General features: G+C 39.3%; 1 protein-coding gene across 1 annotated transcript in view; it reads right to left on the bottom strand.

The window, feature by feature from the left end:
- The window catches only part of MCM10 (minichromosome maintenance 10 replication initiation factor), a 948,221-nt gene that overhangs the window by 227,739 nt on the left and 695,914 nt on the right, over positions 1-24,568 (bottom strand). The window contains exon 15 of the mRNA XM_044087964.1: positions 7,258-7,486. Coding sequence (XP_043943899.1) covers positions 7,258-7,486 — 229 coding nt within the window. The remainder of the gene's footprint in view (positions 1-7,257; positions 7,487-24,568) is intronic.

The following is a 24,568-nucleotide window of genomic DNA, read 5'->3' as shown; positions in this document are numbered from 1 at the left end:
ACTGTAACTAGCACAAGTAACCAAAAACTGAGGGTAATGCTACTCAACCGCATAAGTCTAAACCTCAAAATGCATGCACTCTAGGCACTCCTCAGTATGGAGAACATTGATATCTGTGCAGTAACAGAAACCTGATTTAAGGCTCCAGAGAGCACCCCAGCACTACCAGGCTAAAACTCATACCATACTTTTCAGCCACAGAACCTGGACCGAAACACAAAAAACGGGGGTGTAGCCATATTCATCAAGGATACCCACACCTCCAGGTTAGTGGCACAGCACAATGCCTCAGAGATCATCCATATGCAACTAACAACAGGCAAAACTGCAATTCAAATTGTAGCTTGCTACAGATCACCCACCATGACCCAGGACCCCCATTCCACGTTTCTGGAGACACTGGAAAATATGAAGGTCCTACCAAATGCCCTAATATTGGGTGATTTCCATTACCCAAACATTAACTGGGAAAACTACTCAAGTACTAACTCCCTTGTCCAACACTTCCTAGAATTTATAAACTTGAACGCCCTGGATCGACTGGTCAACACACCCACCAGAAGTGACAACATATTGGACCCGCTCATCATCAACATGGGCGACTGGTGTTCTACACCCCCAATCAAGGAAACCACCATGAAAAACTTTTCAAAAGCAAACTTCACGTTACTTAAGACCGAGGTGGAAAGTTTCACAGCCCCCATGCTAAAGGACAATGCTGTCCAAGCTGCTGAATCCTTTACAAAGGCACTCTATGAGCACCTGCAAGAATGCATGGATCATGCTATCCCAAGCAAAAGCAAGACTCACTCCTCCAAGAAAAGGAAACCAGTCTGGTGGACCCTTGCCATAAATAAGCTATACAATAGGAGGGGGAAAGTAGTACAGAAAAGAGTAAAATCCCAAGAAGGAAAGACCTCCCATATCATTATCAGCAAGAAACTACAATCCCTCATAAAATCATCCAAGGCTAGCTTCGAAAGAAAAATTGCCAAGGAAACTCTCAGATCTGCTCTGAGTTAGTGCAGAATGGCACAAAATACACTGAACCGAGTGATATTGCCAACATTCTGGCAGACAGGTTTAGTGCAAACTCCCCCCCCCCACACCCCCTAAAGGGCCCATAACCATACCAGAAGAATGTAAAGCCCTGGCAATCTCTGACACACAGGTTAAAACAGCCCTATCAAAAGCCAAAAACACAGCTTCAATGGGGTCGGACGGTAACCCAGGCTGTGTCTTACACGAGCTCCAAAATGAATTAACCCCTCACTTAAACACACTGTTCAAACTCAGCCTCTCTATAGGCTACGTACCCATAGAATGGCACACAGCAACAGTTATCCCGCTCCACAAAGGTGGAGCCACAACGGACCCTGGGAACTATCGCCTTATAAGCCTGACTAGCCTGGTCTGCAAGGCTATGGAGCGCATCATCATGGCACTCATTAACAGAGACATTGGGAACCTCCAAACATTGGACCCTACCCAGTTTGGCTTTGTTAAGGGCAGATCATGCCTCCTAAACCTGGTGGACTTCTTTGAGACAGTTACCAAGGCTTTAGACGAGGGAAAGGAGGTCCACACAGCCTACCTAGACCTCGCAAAGGCTTTCGACACCATTCCCCATTCTGGTATTATAGACAAGCTCACCAGCCTGAACATAAACCCCCAGCCTGAACATAAACCCCTACGTCATGAGATGGGTTGCCAATTGGCTCATGGATAGAACCCACATGGTGAGAGTTGCAGGCTCTAGGTCCAAGACTAAACCGGTTACAAGTGGCATCCCCCAGGGCTCAGTCCTGGGACCCCTCCTGTTCGGTATATACTTCTCAGAGGTACAGGCATGCACAGGAGGACTACAGCTGACCAGGTTTGCAGACGACTGCAAACTGGGGACCATAACTGACTTTCCGGCTGATACAGACATCCTCCAGAGGGTCTCACTGAGACGGATACCTGGTGTAAAAATCATGGCTTCAAGCTAAATGCCAAAAAGTGCATAGTCATCCCCTTTGGAAAAAACAAAGTACCCGGGAACTACCACATACGTGGCAGTCCCCTAAATACAGAAAATGTAATAAAGGATCTGGGGACCCAAGTAGATAGTAATCTCTCCTTTGATAATCATATTGCCAAGGTGGTTAGAAAATCCTTCTATGTGGCCCACCTAATCACAAAAGGGTTCGCATCTAGAACAAAAGAGGTTATTGTGCCCCTCTACTCATCAGACCCATCACAGAGTACAACGCCCTATTTGGGATGTACCTTACAAGATACCTGCAACAACTGGAAAGACCACAGAAGAACCTCACCAAGAGGATTACTGGCCTCAAACAGATGCCCTATACAGCCCGACTGAAGAAACTCCATCTGTACTCGGTTGCATACCGCTTACTCAGAGGTGATCTCTGCCTGACATACAAGGTCCAGAATTGATGGACATGCCCTACCTAAAAAAAAAACAAATCCCCAAGAGCCACACGCAAACCTCACCACAATGATAAATAGGACATGCTGGAGGGATAGATTCCTGTCCCAGGGACTCCCCATGCTTTGGAACAGGATTCCAATCTACATTAGGCAGAGGCCCTCACTAACACTCTTCAAGAGAAACCTTGACGAGTGGATGGGAAACAGAATATTTACCCCGGGGATCTCACTGCAGCGGCTCTGCTGGACAGAGGCACAGGGAACTAATCTAAGGGGGCGGCGAAAGCCAACACATTTTGGCTAAGCTTATAGATGCCCTCAGGCAGATAGCCTAGTACCTATGAACATATGTTCATTCACAGCATTTTAAAGTTGAAAGCTAGTTCAGAATGGTAGAAATGTAGTAATTTGTATTTTTATATGTATTTGTTGTATTTAAAAGTTGGCATTACATTACTTAAGAGATATTCTAAAAATGTATAGGTAGGTATGTATGTACATATGTGTATATATATATATATATATATATATATATATATATATATATATACACATAAGTTTTGGATATTTTAATTAGTAGTTTGAAGTGTTCCATGTTTTGAATGTCAGCTGCTTTAAATATGAGTGTTTTAGGGTTAATTGTATCTTCGGTCAGAATTCCTGTGTGTAAATATAAGGTGGTTGTTTTAGTGTTACTTTATTCTGATGAAGTCTCATGTACCGGGAGACGAAAGCACTAAATAAAGTATACTTGAGTGGTCCTCAGCCCCTGTCCTGTCTTTAGGTTTTTTCATCAGTCCAAAATTACATAAAATTGCTCAGTTCTTGCCTTCCCTTAAACCGCACTGCTCCTCTAAAACATTATTCTGCAAGTATTAGTCCCACAATTGCCATTTATTTCTATGAAATTTGCTCTTTCCCTTTTCTAATGATCCCACTTCCAGTTCTTTTATCTCTGTTATAATACTCGGTGCTTCAGATACTGCTGGTTTTGTCTTTGATTTCCACTTTCTAGTAATTGCTTTTTTGGCAGTCACCAGAATTAAATTTAACAAGGCCTTAATATGTCTAGGGAATTCAGATCCCGTGTTCCAGGTCAAAAGAATCATTTCCTTAGTTATGCTCATTTACTTACCCAATATTTCTGATAGGCCCCATGATCTGTCCCTTTTTTTTTTTTTTTTGAAGTAGGAATAGTCCTAAGTAAAATCCTGTGTTTAGCTTCAGGCATTCTATTTTCTGTGACTTAAGTGTAAATTAAAAACAAAATCCAGCTTCTTCTAAAAGATTTGATCAGGTGATCAGGGACCAACACACCTCAGAAGGAGTATTATCCCCCCCCCCCCACCAATAAGGTTATAAGCAACTCTCCCTCTCCTTCAACTTCAACAATGAATATTCTCAAATTATAGTAACCATCTTGCTCCTCCTTTCTACTTCTGTACACACTCTCTCTTAATATACAGTTTATTTATTTACATTTTTAAAGGGTTAGAGCACTGATCAAAACTAATTCATTACAGGCTCAGCCTTGGTTGCATGAGACACACAAGCAACAAATGTTTGCAACAATAACCAATGAAACACTGAGGCAAGTGTAACAATATGTACGAAGTTGCAGAACAATTTGTCAGAGACAACTGCAGTTAATATACAAAATAGATACAAAATGGATAATACCCAAGGACTGCTTTGTAGATATTTTATAACAGACAGTAGGAAACAGCAGTCAGTAGACAATACAGACAGGATACTTACTATACAGATAATCTTAGGTTACAGTGATGAGCAGAGAGTTTGACATGAAGAAGGCTATAATAGGTAGGGAGTATATGGTTACATTTCACTTATATAATGTGACTTGCATTCAGGAATTTGCATTTATTTTGTTCTCGTAGGGAATGTTTGAGGTGGTGTACAAAGTCAGAGTAATTGGAGATGTCTCCTATCTCTGGTGGGAGACCCTGTGACAGTTTTGAGCCTGGGATTAAACAACTGCCTCCAGAGCATGTAATTTTGTTTTGGGAGTTTGGATTGTTAATCCTGTTATGTACTGGACTGTAGGTTGGGATAGTTGCAGTGTGTCCACTGACATTTACACCCAGAGCAATCAAAAGACTTAAGCTGAAACCTATAAACACCGGGAGGTTCAACTGCACACCATACTCTCACTTAACCCTCCTCCTGAAATCAAAAGATATTGAACTCAAAAGAAGAAAATTTAGCAAACAGTTTAAAGCATTTTAAGCCACCTAACTCTTAATCAATGTGTGCTTATTCCTTGTGCTGAGTATGGTCTCCCCTTAATTAACTTAAGCTCGTCTACAAATACTTCCACTCTTCAAAGTCTTAACAAAATGCATGTTTACTAACACTTCTCCATATTTCAACATCACTGTGCTATATGTGATAAGGCATGGTTAGTAGTTACTGATAGAGCCATCTTATTACCTTCAACATTCACATTCCAGCTTATATATAACCACTATTGTATTCATTATCATATAAAGTATATTTCAAAACTTTCCCATAACATAATTATACACAACAATGACAGATCAACTCAGTTCTGGATACCCTCAGTTCTGGTAAGGAATGGAGGAAACTGCTTTAGCAAAACAGTACCTGCCAGCTACAATCATATAACCCTGAACTTAGTGCACTTTTTGATAACAGCAATGCTCTACCCCTACCTGTATTATTTTGTATTACTTCTTCTCATATTTATTATTGCACGTCTGCTACACTGCTTGGTACTTTATTTGCACATATGCAAATATATTAAAACTAGGAAACAAATCTGAATAATTTGAAAGACGGTGGTGCATTCCCCTTGACTTTTTTTTTACCTATGGTCTACGAATCTCTTAACTAAAATTTAATACTCATCTTATTTTTCATCTTAATGTGATATTTTATTAAGTAATCAGATGTTCTATGTATTGAGAAGACCTGCTCTCTACTCTTAAGTCTGCTCTCTTTTACCATTTTTGCAAGTGTAATATGACTATTTTATATTTGTTAACTTTTGATTTTATTGTTATATACATTAAGGAGATTAGCTGTAATTTTGTGCCTTTAGTTCAGATTTTAGCAGGAACAGTCTTATAAGCAGATCATCTGAGTGACGGGTGGATACACTTATAACTAGATAAAAAGATAAGAGAAAAGGTGACTCTATTGATAAGAATGGATTCACTGAGTTGGTTTATTATGATGTACACACCCGTTATTCTGAAGAAAATACTCTTATTTATTCTCCAATAACTGCTTAATTCAGTTCAGGATCATGGTGGTCAAAATGCAGAAGACATCGTCTTGATTACTTGGTCAAAAGTTTAATTAAATGCCCTGCAGCTCTTAAAGGGATTATTTTTTTCCAATTAAATGGAAGAAATACACCTGTCACACATTTTTGTAAGCTCCTAGGAAATAAAGAAAACATTGACTTGCAGATCATAGTTTTTTGTTAGTCTTGCACAAGGACAGAAGGCTGTGCAAGTGAGAACATTATTTCCATACAAACATTTGCCAGTAAATGCACATTAACTGTATATTATTCTGTTCCTAAATGTCATTCAGCTTGTTTCTTATTTATTTTTGAAGTAGTTATAGTGATAACAAGCTCAGGGAAGTTCAACAGCTAATACTGTAATTCTAAGTGTGAGTGAGTTTATCTGTAAGGAAAATAGGGAGACAGCCCACAACAATGAGACAATGAAGGCCAACAGACTAATCTGGATTAAAACATGAAATAAAGACCTGGTCTGTTTGAAAATCTCATACGGACAACTAATGCAAGCTTCTTAAAAATTTGGGCTGCACTTAAAAAGGTAATCTTTAGTCAACAAAGTAAGAAATATGCCTGAAAAACTCCTTGGAGATTAAACTGGAAGGCAGCAAAGAAAAAAATGGACAGCTGAGGAGCAAAATGGGGTAAATTGGAGGGCGTTAGCAGTCTGAAAACTCTAAGTGCCACGTGGTCCTAACGCTTGTGGCATAGTCTTCCCTCAAACAGAGGATGGACTACTTTGCACAGGATTTTCTAGTTTTAGGTTACTTAAATGTCAGGCCCCACAAATGCAGAAAATGCCACAGTGGTTTCAGAGGTTCCAGAATTAGCCTGCCTTCAAGAGTTCCCTTAAGTCAAGCATTTGTAATGTTTAATTGGATGATAAGCACTGAAGTGTATTTTATTTACATTTGCTTTTTTATATTATGTCTGTTTAAGCATACTACTTTTTAAAACATATACATACACACACACACACACACACACACACACACACACACACACACACACACACACACACACACACACACACACAGATTTCTTACTTTGTATCTGTATTAACCTGTTACTTGTTTTATTCTTAAAGGACAGTGCTTGGTATTTTTAAGCTCAATAATAAATCTGCATTGGAATTCTGAAATTAAGAAACAGAGAAATAGATGTTGCAGAATGAGATCAGAAAACACAGCTCAGATGACTGAAAGACCACTAACTTGAAGATATTCCAATAAGTAAGCAGCTTCAGAAGACATGCTGCTGGGTGTGTAATGCAGGTCACAACTCACACATTTGGCAACGTTTATGCATAAACATATACAAAGCTAAATTTCAGTCACTTCAGTAGAACATGTAACAGAATCCCTGAAGAAAATGGTGATTCAAAATACATTGGTATTCATGCAATGACGGAGGAAAAAAAAAAACAACAGCAATGAATCTCTATAAACAACAGCACAAAATAACGAGAAATCAATTCAGTGTATAAAGAAATAAACAGAAGATACAGATTAAATAATTTAAGTACATACCCGATTAACTCCAGCAGAACTACTTGGTTTTGATGCAGGAGATGGAGATGCGTCAAAAAACAAAATGTCTTCTCCTTCAGAGAAGCCAGAACCAAGTCTGGGAGTTTGGGGTGTTGGCACTGTCTTCTGGCCTTTAGGAAATTCAGCAGCATGCCTTGGAGATGAAAAAGAGGGCTGCTGAGCAGGCAATGAAGGCTGGCTGGCTAATGTGCTTGTAGTCTCCAAAAACCTTAAAGAATGAAATAAGCTATGAAAAGCTTTGATGATGATTTAGGTTACTGTATTATGCTGACAAAGAAAATTAACAGTAGGGAAAAATTCTCCTTTTAATAAGGGCAAAATTCTCCTTTTAATAAGGCTTAGAGTACCAAGCAGGATGCACCTGACAGATTTAAACTAAACCACAAAATCATCAACTGAAAGAAAATTGCACAGTAAATTAAAACATATATAAATTGTAAACTAATATACCATGTTCTGTTCATGTACAGTAATCAAAAATATTTTAAAAAAGCATATATAATTGTATTACTGATTTGGCTTAGGAAATCCAAGATTCTAGATGCATACCATTCTACAGCCAAAAAGCCAACCACTTAGGACTGAATTCCAAAACAATCAAGATAGCAAAGTGGAGACCCTTTGTCTACAGATATAAATCAGTGTTACTACATACACTACACACCCTAAGCTGACCTCACAACAACAGAAGCAATTCAACATAGTGCAAATCATATTCATGGATCACCTCTACAAAAAGAAACAGACATACACCTCTTTTGAGAGGTTAGGGGATTCAGAGCCTTCCTATGTGACTCAACCACATTATCCATGTATAGTGGTATAAGAGAAGTGTAAAAATGCATCACTGAGCTAAATATCCAAAATATTAGTTTGGCAGTGGTCTTTGATGACTGCCTGAGTTTGGTTCCTGCAGAAGAGTACAAAGGGTAAAGCTATGAGCCACTACAGAACTTCAGAGATGAACAAACCAGTATCTCCTGATGAAGAAACACGCAAGTACACAACTACTGAGTGGTTTGTGGAATTGAGTCTATATATACATTATTTATTTGAATTTGTTTACTAGGAAAGTTTGACTAGGCAAAAAAGTCACCCCCTTTCAACAGAGGTCAGGGGAGAAAAGCTTCAAATAAACAACAGTAATAGACAAGAATACAGAGGACGGACGCATATGATGAAAGACTACACACAATAAACAAGAAAAGACATGGTTAAAAAATTTGCTAAAAGCATGCAATAAAAAAGTAGTACGCAAGATTAAACGTAATGTGCAACAATAAAATTCTTTGCAGAAAATACATAATGCAAAAAAATTTCCTTCAGGTACCTGTGAAAGAAAAAAACGATTTCAATAAGGTAACCGTGAACTGATATTACTTTTGAGTCATGATCCATAGATCAAAAATACAGTTAGTATTATAACAAGTATAAACAAATAGGTTATATAAGAGTTTGCGTCACAATACAGAGGTAAAGATGAACTCACAATTTTGAATACAGAAAAGAATGAAGACATGACAAACGATAACAGTCACTGTAATTGCAGAACAACTGGGGTGGTGTATTGTGCTTTATGTCAGGGGTGTATCTCATTTTATATAGGTAAAACTGAACAGGATTTAAGGTCTTGAATATATGAACATATATATGACATGAAAAAGAAAAAAAACATACAAGTGTCCTGGCAAAGCATATCTTAGTTTACCCCGAACACTCGTAAAAAAATAATTAAATAAAAACAATACAGACTGCACCAAGTGCTGTTTATTGCAAAGCTTACACCAAGCTCCACAATACTAAGCGTTTTCACCATGCAAAACAATGGCTTCTTCAGAGTAATAAGGAGCGTCACATCACAACATATATACCAACTAAGCATTCAAATTAACCTATCATAATCCTAATCCAATTAAATGCACCACTTTGTAAATTTTAGATTTTTAAATATAAAATAAAAAAATAATAAATTAATTAATACATGTCCTGTAATCAAGCCTTTACATACAACTTATGAAATTTAATTTATTGTTAAAATTCTCTAGTAATAAAAATCACAAAATATATGCAGTACAAGAAGCAAAATGACCACCCTAACAATTCATATAGTATCTACACAACATCAAATAACCACTGCCCCCTGTTTCAATAACGGCATGATTGAAATGTGGTCGCTGAGGCCAGGGAATGATGTAGCATTAAGCATGACTTGCCATTTATATTCCAAGGACTCGATCCTAATATTGTCATCACCCCCTCTTTCACTTGTCAATGCCTGATAAACAACAAAAAATATAAACCTTTTAAAATTGACACATCCAATAGTGTGTGAATATAAGGCATTGTGAATATCTTTGTTTTTAATGGCCCTAAGATGTTCTGCTATCCTTTCCGTCAATCTCCAGGTAGTTTTTCCTACGTAAAAACCTGAACATGTTGTGCATGTTGCCAAATAGACAACCATTCCAGAATTGCAACAACATCTACCCGGGCAAGGGATTGTCTTGTTGTACCCCCAAACCGTAACATAGGGTCCATCATTTATATATTTACAGTATCTACAAGCCCCGCATTTATACATACATGAGCATGTCTATTCTTCCTTTTGCCTTTCCAACAAATTTTTAGTGTTCATACCTTTGGAAAATGTAACACGTGGCATCTGACCTAACTCATTTTTGACTTCTGTGTCAAATGCTAAATCCCATGCTTTCCTAATGATCTCAATAATCAGAGGTGTCTGGTGGTTATATTTCAAAACAAGAACTCTGGAGTCGAAAGACTCAGTTCTTTTAGTTTTACTAAAAGTCCCACTCATCTCTTTCAAAATGGGTGTAAATGATGTATCCTTTTTCCCATAACCTCATTTCTAACCACTATCAAAAGTTTCAACGGATATCCTCTATCTTGAAACATCCCTAACAAATTGTACATCTCTTCCTGGTAGGTCTTGTTATTACTAACTAATCGGGACAGTCGAACCATCTTGTCCTTTTACCACGCTGTTGCGTTGGTGTAAGTGGTGGCAACTTGAAAAATGCAATAATGAATTGCTATAGGTCTCTTTCCTATAAATATTGCTTTCCAACCCCTCAGGTGTTTTAGTAAGCTTTATATCCAAAAAGTCTATCATTTGACTATTCCACTTGAAAGTGAAAGAAAAAAATGAAGTCGTAGAATTGAGGTAGTCAAATAAATTCCTTGCCTCTGCTTCATCCTCCCTCCATAAAACCAATATATCATCCAAGAACTGATTGTAAAGTACAATCCATTCAAAAAAGGATGACTGGAAGAGAAAAGTCTCCTCCCAATGGAGAAGCACCAGACTGGCAAAAATGGGGGCACATTTAGCCCCCATTGCTAGCCCTGAAATTTGATGGTAAATTTCACACTCAAAGGTCATATAGTTATTCTTAAGAATCAGTTCCATAAATGCTACTACAATATTTAACCTTACACCATTTAAATGTTTGCTTTTCACCTCTTCTTGATGGGGAATTGCTGAAAAAAGATTTACATCATCTATTGTAAGAAATGTCCAATTCATATCTTCTTTATCCACACTCTTTAGGTGTTGTAAACAATGCCAAGAAGCTTTCAATATGTGGCAAAACCCAGTCAGCACCCCCTGTGTATTCTTGTCAATGTATGCCGCAAGGGACTCAGTCTTAGAGCCCCCTGCAGCAACTATTGGTCTAAATGGAGAATCATTTAGGTTCTTGTGAATCTTAGGAATACCAAACACAGCGGGTGTGACCGGGTGTTCCAACAGTCACAAATCTATACTCATTCTCCTGAATTCCCCCCTCAAACAGTGTGTTCATCAAAAATAAATCAATTTTGTGATAAGCTGTGTTCATTTCACTTCTAGAAGCCCTCTGATAGGTGGTGTGGTCATCCAAAATATTGTGCATCCTAGCTACATAATCAATCTGAGACATAATGACCACACTACCCCCCTTGTCAGGCTTCATAATTCTAACGTCCCTATTGGTGGTCAATTCTTTTAATGCAGTTCTTTCAACCACAATGAGATTTTCTACATCAACCACTTTGTTTGTTTTCCATGTAGCCTGTCACATAATTTAAAGATAACTTTTCAAAAATTGCCACATCCTTATGAGCAGGTGGAACAAAAGTACTTCTCCTAGTTAAGTCAGAGGAAGTCACCTTTCTTTGGTCATTTTGCCCCCTAAAATACAAGGACAAATTTAATTGCCTCATGTACAATTTCAAAGTTGTAAATAAGTCAACCATATTGTGACAAAAAACAGGAACAAAAGTAAAACCTTTACATAGTAAGTCATGATGCATTTCTTTTATTTCAAGGGCACCGAAGTTGTAAATAGTGAACCCAGCTTTAGTACTAATATCACAATTCAATGAAGCAACGTCATTGTTAGACTGCAGTGCACTTAAAAGCATATCACTAAAAGTACTGTTAGTACAACTAGCGTCACTACTTCCAAAATTGACATTAATTCCTAAGCCTATCTCTACATCCTGTCATTGTAACATCACCCTTTCATGTTGTAATTGTTGTTCCTTTGTTGTAGATTGTGATAAACAACACATTGCTGATTTATTTGGATCCCTCCCCTTTTGTTTCTCAAACGTACCAATCTCCTTGGCCCTGGAGACCCTAAAATCACAACTGTTCATCCTGAAAGTCACCAGAGTCAAAATCAGTGTTACCAGAGTCAAAGTTTTCTGTGCTGTCAAATGGTTGATTATTTCGTAAATCATATTTGTTGGTGTATTTACTATTATTCATCCCAAAAGTGTATGCCGTGTTGTTTTTATAATCTGACATGTCTCTAGAAGACTTCTTTGTTTTAGTTTTAACATTTTTATCAACAAACTTATCAATATTACTAAGCACTGTGTTGTAATGTTTAGTATACTGAAAAAACAAGTCATCGATGATACTTTCATTCAAAGTTACTATTTCTTTTTCTAGCAGGTCTAACTTACTCTGGTTACTTTTAATGATGATGTCTAACATCTCCAGGCCATTCTTGTTAAATAAGTCCACTAGTTGTTTATAGGCCGTAGACCCTTTTTCAATCCTGTTCAGTAACTTGTTAATCCTAAGGCCCTTCGGTACCTGTTTTAACATCATAGATTTAGAAAGAAATGCATTGTAAACCCCCAAATTTCCGACAAATGGTTTTGAATCACTCAAGTTGTTTCTTTAAGGATGGCGTCGGGGAATCCCTTCCCCTCCTCATTCGAGACTGAGAAGTTGACATCCGGTATTCGAAGCCATTGTTGGATATCCCTCCAATTTTGTTGCGTCCCTGGTTTGACCTCCATCGTTGACTGCACCAACACCACCTTCAACCACTTAGAGGGCTGGCAAGGAATGAAGAGTGAACAATTTGGCCGCGATTCAGTGAGCGTTGCCTGGGTTGACCTTCCATCCTCTTTCTGATTCTGTGTTAACAGAGCTGTAAGCTTCTTGACAGAAGCAGTAAGTTCACCAATGACAGATTCCATGGAGAAACAATACTCAATTCAAAAAATATTTTAAGAAAACGTTTGCAAACCAATTGCTAAAAACCGCTCCTCAGTGACAGCCGTATATAGACTATAAAAATAAACACAAACCCAAAAGGGTAAAACACTTGTAAAAAAATAATTAAATAAAAACAATACGGACTGCACCAAGTGCTGTTTATTGCAAAGCTTACACCAAGCTCCAGAATACTACGCGCTTTCACCATACAAAAAAAAAAAAAAAAAAAATTTGTTGGAAAGGCAAACGGAAGAATATACATGCTCACGTATGTACAAATGCGTGGCTTGTAGATACTGTAAATATCTAAATGATGGGCCCTATGTTACGGTTTGGGGGTACAACAAGACAATCCCTTGCCCTGGTAGATGCTTGTTTCGAATTTTCATCTATGGTTTATTAGCAGAAATACATTTTACATGGGTGTCGTTTTAATTTTTAAACATTTTACTTATAAATTATTATATGCCGCGGTGGTACGGCGGTAGCGTTGTTACCTCACAGCAAGAGGTTCTCCCATTCGATTCTCGGCGTGACTTGGGAGTGCCTTCTTGTGGAGTCTGCATGTCTTCCCCGCGGTTGGGTAGCATTCGAAAGACATGCCTGCGTACATGGGCGTGCCTTCGTTGAAGGTTGGGCGTCGAGCTGGCACCTCGACGTTTCATAAAAATCTATTGCCAATCATTAGCGGAACGGAGTTCCGCTGTGGCGACCCCTTACCGGGAAAAAGCCGAAAAACAGACAACAACTTATAAATGATTTATTCTTGCATATTTACTTAAGTAATTAAAAGTTAAGTTTATGTTTGTTAGCTTTTAGGAGCTTAAACTATAATATGTAATGTTTTTGAACACTGCCTCTTTAAATCTGGAGAAGAGGAAACATTGTGGCTTTAATAGATGTTATTCAAAAGCTAAGTTGGGTGTAGTCTGTTTATTTTCATCTGAGGAAGTTTTGGAAGGTACCAGGACGAAATAACTAGTATCTCACTTTATTTAATTATATGTTTTTTATGGTTTTATGTGTGAGTTTGTTAATAAACCTTCTAAAGGAAGTTTTATCCGTGCTGGACTTGTGCTGCTTTTTCTGCTGGTCGCTCACCATTGTGCTGGATTACTGGTTTACTTGCAGATGATATTATTTTGTACCCGATAAAACCAGAAAAGGAAATTTCAGTTTTCTGGAATATTCTGAGACACTTTCAAGTCTTTTCCAAGATACAAAATTAATGAACATAAAACAAAGGCAATAGCTGTAAACCATGCACCCACACACACATGGTTCAGCACTACCTATACTTATGGGGACATAATAAAATGAAGTACTTAACAGTATGGATAAAATAGGGTTTTGTTATAGCAGCTTATGATATATGGAAAGAGATGAAACAAAAGATAATACAAAAACTGAGAAACTGGAAGCTCTGTTTTATGTTTATGGATAGCAGCATACAAGCAGTGAAAATGATTTTAGTCCCTTTAGTTTTATAAACAGGTCATGTATATTTTTATCAACCAGAGGAGAAGTTGTGGATAGCAATTAATAAAGAGCTGAAGGAGTTTACATGGGAGGGGAAGAGAACAAGAGTCAAGTGGGATAAATCGATCCTTCCAATAGAATAGAGTGGTTTGGGACAGTGAGGATGCATCCTGATTTTAATTGGTATTTCAGAGCAACACGCTTAAAGCTCCTATATGTAGCATAAGCAGAAACCTATAATTCAAAGTGGAAAGGGGTGATAATGAAAAGGGGAGAAGCTGAAGAAATAAGGAGACACTGGGATTTTGGATGCAGATACTTAAGAATAACAATGACCATATAGAATATTTTATTCATAAAGTAGCAAAAAGTATGAGCTCAGTCAACATGGGAATGGGAAAAAGGAGATTCTGCTGATATGGGTGACTACAATTAGGGGTACACAGAATAGGCAAGAGAGGGATGGAATTCATTGATGAAAACTGGCAAAGGAACCAATATATTGCGAGCAAATAATTAGACAGGGAAAGATAAGAGAATGGAAAGAGGCTAAGAATTCATTTGGACTTCTGGCTAGAGATTGCCTTCCCTATCAATGATTGATATCACAGAATAGGTAAAGAGAAAGGAATGGGGGATCCTAAGTGAAAAACCAGCAGTGACAGAGTTTTTAGCAGAATTCAGAATAGAAGCTGCTATTAAAAATGGGATAATTAGATGGACATATAAAATATTACATGATAACTACAGGAATCAATCACAGGAGGTTAGAAAGGATTGGGAAGAGAGAATGGATAAGCAATTAACAAAGAAACAATGGGAGGATATATGTATGGCTCCCAAATATGCAACAAAGTCTAGAGGATTTAGGATCTTTGCTTGCAAGTGTTTGCATAAGTATTTTTATAGCCCAAGCAGGCTCCAAAGAATTTTGCTCAGATAGACTGCAAATGTTGGAGGCATGATGGGCAAGAAAAGTTAAGTCGGAACACATTTTTTGGGAGTGTTCTAAAGTGTTGACAGACTTTACAAATTCCCTGTAGTCTACTCTGTCAGAAATTGGTGTAATCAAGTAAATTATTTTTTGAGCTATGATACAGAATTGGAATTGCCTAGATATAGTAAGGCCTTGCTGAGTTCAATTCTAGTGGCTGCCAACAAAAAGCAATTACGAGAAAATGGAAATCAAAGTCTAAACCAACCATACTAGAAGTAATGAATATAGTAAATGAGATACAAGAACTGGATAGGGGATCTTTAGAAAAGTGAAGAAGCAAATTACAAACAAATAAATGTGAGTTATGGGAACAGTACATGCAGAATAATGTTTGGAGTAGGAAGGAGGTTTAAGAGAAGGCAGGAATTTAATGACTTATGTAATGTTTGACAACTATATAGATGATTATAAGTGATGTATAAAATTTGCAACTAAAGCCATGTAAATACTGTTTTCATTTATATAAATGTATGATTACCTATGTCACAGCTAATAATTCAGTAAAGATATTTCTTGTTTAAAAAAGATATTGCTACTTGTATGAAATGTACACTGAGAAGATGGTGGTTTTCACTTCCCAGTTTTTGTCAGTGGTATATAGTTATTACCACTTAATAGATGATATTTTGATCCTTTGGAAAGATAGTCTGAATAAATGGGTAACCACCTTTAAAAAAGAGGTGTAGTTTTGCCACTCATTAAGATTTATGTTCGAGTATAATAGTGACAGCATCAATTATTTGGACATCACAGTGGGTAGGAACACAGAGTTGGGGTTGCCTTACTTCAATAATTCATAGAAAGGATACATTCGCCATTTCCTACCTACATTATGCAAGTTGCCACCCTCACCATCAAAAGAAATCAGTGGTAAAGGGACAAATGGTTAGGTTGTCCCTGTTAATTTTTAGAGGAGTTGCACTATCTTATTTGTCTTTTTCTTGAATGGGTATATCCTAAACAACTCCTAGATGGAATTAAGGAGTTGGTAATGGGGCATAGGACTGGTAGATTTGCTCCCATTTTAAGGGTGGATATAAAATGTGCAGAGGGTGAGATTAATAATATTGTAGATATTAGTGATCAGCATGTTACTAATGAATTTGACAGTTCTGTCCCACTGTTTATTATTCTATTTAGTACTAACATTATCCAGTATGTTGATACCAGTAAATGGTTTTGTAGTATGATTTTTACTGAGGAGATTAAAAACATATTGGAACAGCTTATGTGATTGTGTATTCCAAGGGTACATCAAATCTATTTTGGAGTCAGGATCAGCCAAAATACAGTTTTCCCACAGTAGGATGCTGAAGTGCGTCTTCTGTAGTTATGTGTAAATGCTTTCATGAGGGCCTGTATATTGCAGTTAATAACTATGCAAGAGCATTAGGTATCCCGTGAAAGTGCAACTGTAATACTACACACATGGTGTGTGACACCCCAGCACTGGCCCAGTAATCAAGGAGCCTCAATCCTCACTACTGGCAACAGTGGGGGATGTACCCACCAGGAGGATAACATGTACACACACAGTAAAGTGCAATTTCCCTTAAGAGCACAAAGAGACCACAGTCAGTGTGGGGCTGGTTTCTCCCTCTTTTTCCAGATCCCCAATAAGACTCCCCACTGGCACAGCTATAGGGTTAAGATCTCAGCTGGGTGACCAATCCAAGATGTCCAGCACCCTCTCTGTCCAACCAGTGCTTTGTGTCCCTGCTCAAGTAGCTGATACACACACACACACTCTTTTACCTGGGAAAGGCTGGCGCAGGTTTACTAGCTATGCCCCCTTTTGCCCAGACTATAAGGTAGTTTGGACTGCCACCAGCCACTCCTTATCAGCTATTTTAAGGCAGTTAACAAAGAGTGTCCAATCTTACTGTGTAATCCTACTGTTAATACAAATGGTAGTTTGACCAAGAGCAAGGCTATTAGGATTGGCCTGCACAGTGTCACCAATAGATATGCAATAGCCCTAGGAGCTTAAAATATGTCTCACAAATATCAGCCACAATGAAAGGTTTAAATATATTTAATAATAAATAATAAAAGAACAAGAAAATACTCCGTAAATAATCACAGTAACTTCAGAGTTCAAATTCATAGGAAATACTTAAAACAACACTATAGGACAGTCTCAAATAAATAACGAAAAAATTCTAAAATAATCTTTACTATATTCCTAATCATATCTAAAAGAATTACTATACCCTAGAATCTTACTATTACAGCAAGGCAAGTGTGGTGAATGGATCTTCTAGCTGATGATGTTGTCGATGAGGTCAAAGACAAATGCAGAATGCTCTTCTTCTCTCAGAGAGCTCTTAAATTAATATTTCAAAAACTGGTGATGGGATACTTGCAGCATGACATCACTTCTTGTCATCTGATTATCCCAGGTGAAAACCACTGAAGTAGCTGTAGCATTTAGCATCTATCTGTGAAAACACATATACCTTAGAACTTTTGGCAAATGGTGGAAGTCGTAAAATAATTTACACTCCTCCACATTTAAAGACAATACAAAAAACTTCTATTTCTAGACATTATGTCTCCTGTTGCACTGAAACTGAAAGATAACATCGCTTTTATTACGTGGTTATAAAGTAATTTAAGTTTTCAGCTATTCTCCTGAACTTAACTTCTTGCGTTTCAGTTCCCATTGTTAAAATACATATGCATCTAAACAGTTACAATAGTGCATATACTTTTCTGCTTAGTACTAAAATATCTCTTCAGCACACACCTGTACAATATGACATACAGTATGAAAGAAAAGTTGTGTAAAATCTTACCATAATCATAGATACCCTTCTCTTCCATGTTGCAGTATTCAACATATGGGTTTACTCCTCTTGCTTCGCGAAAGTCCGGCCAGTATACAAACGTTTTCAGTCACTGCATGGTGCGCGTGGGACGTCTGATGTGGCTCAAAGAACATGGGCCATAAAAGTGATGTCTGCACGCACCAACCCTCAGAACTGTAAGCCCCAGTTGTAACCAGTCCTAGTAAGGGCAATGCCAGTCCTGTGCCACCCAGAAAAGGAAATGCAGCCTAACAGGAGGAGAAGGAGGGCGAGAAGGAATACTTCAACATGGAAGAGAAGGACATCTGTGGTTATAGTAAGATTTTACACAACTTTTCCATGTTCTTCTATTCCGATGTTGCAGTATTCAACATATGGGTGAGTGCCAAAGCTCACTGTGAAGGAGGGGGTGGTGGTCTAGAGGCAGTTTCCAGGAATCCGTGAAGGATAGCCCTGGCAAAACCTGCCATGGCTCTGGAAATGGGGTCTAACTTGTAATGTATGGTGAAGGTGTGCACTGACGAACAAGTGGCTGCTTCAAGAATGGTAGAGGTATCCAGACCCTTGAACAAGGATCCTGAGGAAGCCACAGCTCCGGTGGAGAGGGCTTTAGCAGTGCCCTGCAGGGATTTTCCATGGTATTTGTAGCATAAGCTGATGGCTTTGGAAATCCATGTAGAGATAGTTTGTTTGGTTACCCAAGTTGTTTGTGAACATCCAGGGAGTGAAGTACACTCTCACTGCCCCACTGTGGGTTAAGGAAGAAGGTAGGTAGGTGGATGGCTTGATTTAGGGACAGGTCATTCACCACCTTAGGCATGAATGAAGGGTTAGTTCTACGTGTAACCCCGTCATAGTGGAAAACTAGGAAAGGTGGAATAGCCATGAGGGCTTGCAGCTCTGATACTCTTCTGGCTGAGGTCAAGGCCATGAGTAGAACAGTTTTCCATGTACAGTATTTTAGGGAAGCTTTATCTGCTGGCTCAAATGGAGGAAGTGTGAGCTTTTACAAAACACAGTTAAGGTCCCATAAGGGTGGAGATGATTTTCTGGGGGGCCCTCAGGTGAAGCACCCCTTTGAGAAAAAGCTTAGCAGGTAGTAGTCTGTATGCTAAAGGGGGGGGGGTCCAGAGGAAGGCATGCTGAAATAGCACACAAATGGGTTTTAATGGAGGAATAGGCCAATCCTGTCTGCAGTAGATCACACAGGTAAGACACAACTAGAGAAGACTCGCTTGCAAGCGGATCCAACAGTCTTCTGTGACACCATATCGAAAATCTCTTCCACTTTGAAAGGTAAAATTTTCTAGTATTTGGTTTCCTGGCCTCCTGCGTGGCAGTGAGCACGCCCTCATTATAAACATGTCTGAAGGGGATCAGAATCCTATCAGCCACAGGGTGAGGTGCAGTAACTGCCACTGTGGGTGTATTTAGGATCCCTTGTGCTGTGTGAGAAGGTCCACTTCCACGGGTAACTTGTGGTGATTGCCCTTGGATAGTTACAAGAGTAGGGGGGGGAAACAATGTTGTCTTGGCCAGTAGGGAGTCACCAACAAGAATTTTGGTCTGTCCTGCTGGATTTTCAGCAGGACCTTCTGGATGAGTGGGAAGGGGGGAATACATAGAGAAACTTCCCCTTCCAAGAGATTGAGAAGGAATCTTTTGCTAGTGCCTGAGGATGTGGTATCCTGGTGCAGAATCCAGGAAGTTGCCTGCTGATGCAGAAGGCAAACAGGTCTATTTGAGGTGTACCCAACCGGTGGACCAAATCCAGGAAGACATCCCTGTGAAGCATCCATTCGTGTTTGTTTGTGATGGTTCTGCTGAGACAGTCTGCCTGGAAGTTCTGTAGAGAGGGAATGTAGACTGCCTGAAGGGTCACTCCCTGTGAGGTGGCCAATTCCCATACTAGGAAAGCTAGTCTGCAAAGTAAGACAGACTTGGTCCCTCCCTGTTTGTTGAGATACCACAGAAATGTGGTAATGTCTGTGAAAATCTTTAGTGGACCTTGCTGAAGATATGGCCGGAAGGCTCAAAGGGACAGGAGAATTGCCCTCATCTCATGAAAATTGATGTGTTCTTGTTTGTGTGGCTCTGGCCACAGACCCTGCACTTTTTGATGGCCCAGAGTTGCTCCCCAGCCCTAGTATAAAGCATCTGTGTACATAATCTGTTTGGTAGGGGTGGTTGGAGGGGAAGACCCGGATTGAGGGTCACTTGTGTCAACCACCACTGGATTTCTAGTTTGAGGCATGGTAGGAGGGGAACCCTATACTCCAAGGGTGGGAGTGCTGGGTCCAGACTGACCGAAGATACTACTTCAGTTTTCTCATATTAAGTCTTGCTAATGGCAACATGGGGATAGTGGTTGCCATGTAGCCCAGCAGCCTGATGTACTGCACTGCTTTGATTTCAATTCTGTTGACTGAAGGACCAGAGGTAGGTGTTCTGTAGGCTTTTATGACATCTGTACGAATTCTACACCCCAAGAAGACAATGTTTTGAGCAAGTTCCAGGTGGGATTTTGCGTAATTTATCTGGAATCCCAGAGACTGTAGGAAGGAAACAACAAGGCATATATGTTGCAGGAGGGTCTCCTTGTTACCTGTCTGTATCACCAGGTCATCCAGATAAGGAAATATCTGGATTCCCTTTGTCCTGCAGAAGGCAATCACTGAAACCAAACATTTGGTGAAAACCCTGGGTGCAGTGGAAAGCCAAAAGAGCAAGTCAAAAAAATGAAAGTGAGGAGGGCCCACCAAGAACCGGAGGTATTTCCTGGAAGTGGGCTTTATGGGGATGTGAAGATAGACATCCTTTATATCTAAGGTGACCATAAACCGCTGGTGGATAAGAAGAGGAAAGAGGGTTGGCAGGGTCAACATCCTGAAAGTTGGAACCTTTAGGAATAAGTTGAGATATGACAGATCCAGAACTGGTCTCCAAGGACTGTCTTTTCTAGGAACCAGGAAAATCATGGAGTAGAAATCTCTTCCTTTTGCTTCGAGGGGCACTGGTTCTATGGAACCTTGAGCCAGCAGTGTTTGTATCAATGCCTGCAGGAAATATAGCTGTTGTTTTTTGAGGTTGTCTGATGTCTTTTTGCTTTAGAGCCATAAGCCAGGTCATGAAATACCCATTTTGAAGGAATGAAAGGACCCATTTGTCTGAGGTGATGGATGTCCACACATGGAGGCAGTGAGAGAGGCATACTGACAGAGGGAGAGAGGGAGGAGGAGGGGGTTGTAAGGTTGGGCAGGTAATCAGTCGCTATCTGCCCGGTCTTGGAAGGGTGGCCTCTGGCTAGAGGATGGTGTAGCTCTAGCTGGAGGGGGTTGCTTTCCGGTAGGCTTTCTAGCCCTTGACTGAGCAGAAGGACAAGAATGTTTTCTAATGAACTGTGTTTTAGCTGGGTGTTTTTTTTTTAATTTAGGAATAGGGGAGACTAGCAGGTGTTTCAGATCCTGCATTTCTTCCCCCTTTTGCTGAAGTGCCTTAAACAAATCAGCCACTTTTCCACTAAACAAAGCTGTGTTGTCCAGGGGGCATCAATCAGCTTTGCCCTGAAATCATATGGAAGGGGATGGAGGTGTAGCCAGGAGTACTTCTTAAGGCAGCTGCTGATGCTGTTGACTTTGATGAAGCTTCAGCAGCATCGTAACTGCACTTTACTGAGTGCCTGGTAACCTGGGAGGTGAGAGCCAGAAGGGAAGATAGTGAAGGTTTGGCAGCACAATCTGGTGCATCAGCCAACTCCTTGGAGACTTTTGCCGGGAGTGATAAGGCATACTTAGCCATATGTGTCTGGTAGTTAGTAGCCCTGAAGGACGCTCCATGGTTTTGCTGTCTTTGTCAGCAGGCAGGATAATGGTGGTGGGTAAAAGTTTAGATGCCTTATCTGTGGAAATGGAGATGGTGGCAGGGTCTGCTGGTGGACACTTGAGAAGATACCTGGTAGTCTCAGGAACTTTATAAAGTCTATCAGGTCTGTGTGGACCAGGTGGCTGTGAGTCAGGATTTAAGGATGTTGAGGAGAAGGCATCCAGGAAGGCAGGCAGAATTGGGTGAATCCATCTGAATGAGGTCATAATACCTTTTTTTGGACCCCAGTCATTTCAGGGGATTCCCTCTTAAAATGCTCTTTTATCTTGGAGATGGTTTCCCCAAAAGTCAAATCCTCAGCTGGGGAGTCAAGGTCAACAGATTCTTCCTCTGGGGAACCATATCCCAAGGGAGAAGAAATCTGGAAAGTGTAAGAAAGTAATTCTTCAGATGAAGAATCAGAAAGACCTTCCTCTTTCCTCATGGTTGGGTCTGTGGTTTGAAGCCTTGGACTCAGAATTGGAAGTGGAATGTTATCAGTCCCTGCAGAGGTATGATGTAAGGCCATGAAGGCATTAAACAGACTTTTGGCTGAAAGCCTGCCAGTCAGGCATGCTTTCAGTTGGAGTAGAAATATGCTTCCTTTTCTTTTCCTTTTTTAGAGGCCTGACAGGTGTCTGGAGGGAGGAAGGCAGGCCTGGAGTTTGGAGATTGTAAGGAACTGGAAGGATCCAACGGACCTAATGAAAGCACTGGTTCCCACCCCGGTGTCGGAAACAGACGTCAGTAAAGCCTCTATGGATGTGCCCTCCATGCAGGATTGTGCAGCTTCTGTGGAGGTACCCGCTATATCCGAGGTGGCAGAGCCCAATTCCTCTACCAGGCCGATGGCCACAGGCTGAGGGACAGATGCAAGAGGCGCAGCTGTAGTGGTAGGCTGAATAGTCTTGGCTTTCTTTTTTGCCGGTTCAGTAGGTATGTTGGAGGAACTCCCCATCCCTAAAGCTATTTGTTTCAACCTTTGACTCTGTAAATACAAGTTATACACACTGCAGATGGCTGTGCAATGTTTTGGGCACAAACACCTGACAAATGAAGCAGGCCTTCGAATCGTGCGACCGTCCCAAACAAAACAGACACTGTTTGTGGGCGTCCTTGTGAGGTATCTGATGGCCGCACTTACACTTGCCCTTTCTGGATGACATGAACAAGCATTAAATGAAAGAAATGGAGTGAAAAACTTCCCAATGGGGCACTTATCTGATTTCTCAAATCCGACAGCCGTGAAGGCAGGAACACGTGGTGTTCGAATGGCGGCTGAGAAGTTCTGAGGGCTGGTGCATGCAGACATCACTTTTATGGCCCACATTCCTTGAGCCATGTCAGACGTCCCACACACCACACAGAGACTGAAAACTTTTGTATACTGGCTGGACATTTGTGAAGCAAGAGGAGAAAATCCATATGTCGAATACTGCAACATGGGAATAGAAGGACATTCATGTTGATATTCAAAAATGACATACAATTCTTTACAAAATTCCAGATAGCTGACAGTACCCTCCTTTTGTTACACAGTGTACTTAGCAAGTTGTGGAACCTGCAATGCCTTCTATGTGGGGAAAAAGAATTAGGAAATTAAAGGACAGAATTAGGGAGCATTTTTAGGATATTAAGAGAAAGAATACTACTAATGCTCTCTATAGACATTCCATTATCTGTCCAAATTTTAAGAAGTTTACATTTTTCATTATAGATGATATTATTATTAATTCTCTGTTATATGTGGATATTGATACATTTTTAGAAATACGGGCATTAAGTTGGCAAATTAGACTTGATGCCACAGTGACACCTGGTCTTAATGATGTTACTTCCTTAAGCTGCGTGCAGAAATTCAGAGCAGCTTGTATTTAAATGATTTACATGAGTTAGTTATGGATGTTATAGCAATATTTCCTTTTTTGGTCAGTTTATAAGTTTTGATTTTAGATTTGTTTTTATTGATTATTTGAAAGTTTAGATATGTATGTTTATATTATTCAATGTGATTTAGCCTTTGAGTGGATCAATACACAAATATATATATATATATATATATATATATATATATACATAGATACATATATATATATATATATATATATATATATATATATATATACATAGATACATATATATATATATATATATATATATATATATATATATATATATATATATATAGTTTTGCACTTGAATGAGCTGGAAATTAATACAAACATCTACTATAGATTACTCTTTTTATACTGGTCAATACTTGTTTTACCACTATTTTAAGTATAACAGGTAATTACTTTATGCATGGCATTTATATTCTTGGAGTTTGATTTTCATCGGTTAGGGATAGTTTTTTAAGGTTGTGCCATTAGTTCAATTTGTTTACTCTGAAGAAGTCTGGATAAATTAATAAAGATGAAAGCACTCAGTAATTACTAATGGCGAACTGTGTTTCTTAGGTGGTTCGGGCTTTTATTTATTTTAAGTTTAGTGTTTTTTTTTAAATTTCCTAAATCATTGCAAAACCTTAAAGGGACATCAGGCTTGGGAAATAGCACAGTGAAGCTATTCCACTGGCTTTTACTTTGGGAGTTTTCTATGACACTAAGATGAACAACTCTCCCT

This window comes from Protopterus annectens, chromosome 11.part0 (assembly GCF_019279795.1).
Source record: "Protopterus annectens isolate FY-2018-M chromosome 11.part0, PAN1.0, whole genome shotgun sequence".
Classification (NCBI taxonomy): domain Eukaryota; kingdom Metazoa; phylum Chordata; order Ceratodontiformes; family Protopteridae; genus Protopterus; species Protopterus annectens.
This window is presented reverse-complemented; position numbering and strand designations above follow the sequence as displayed.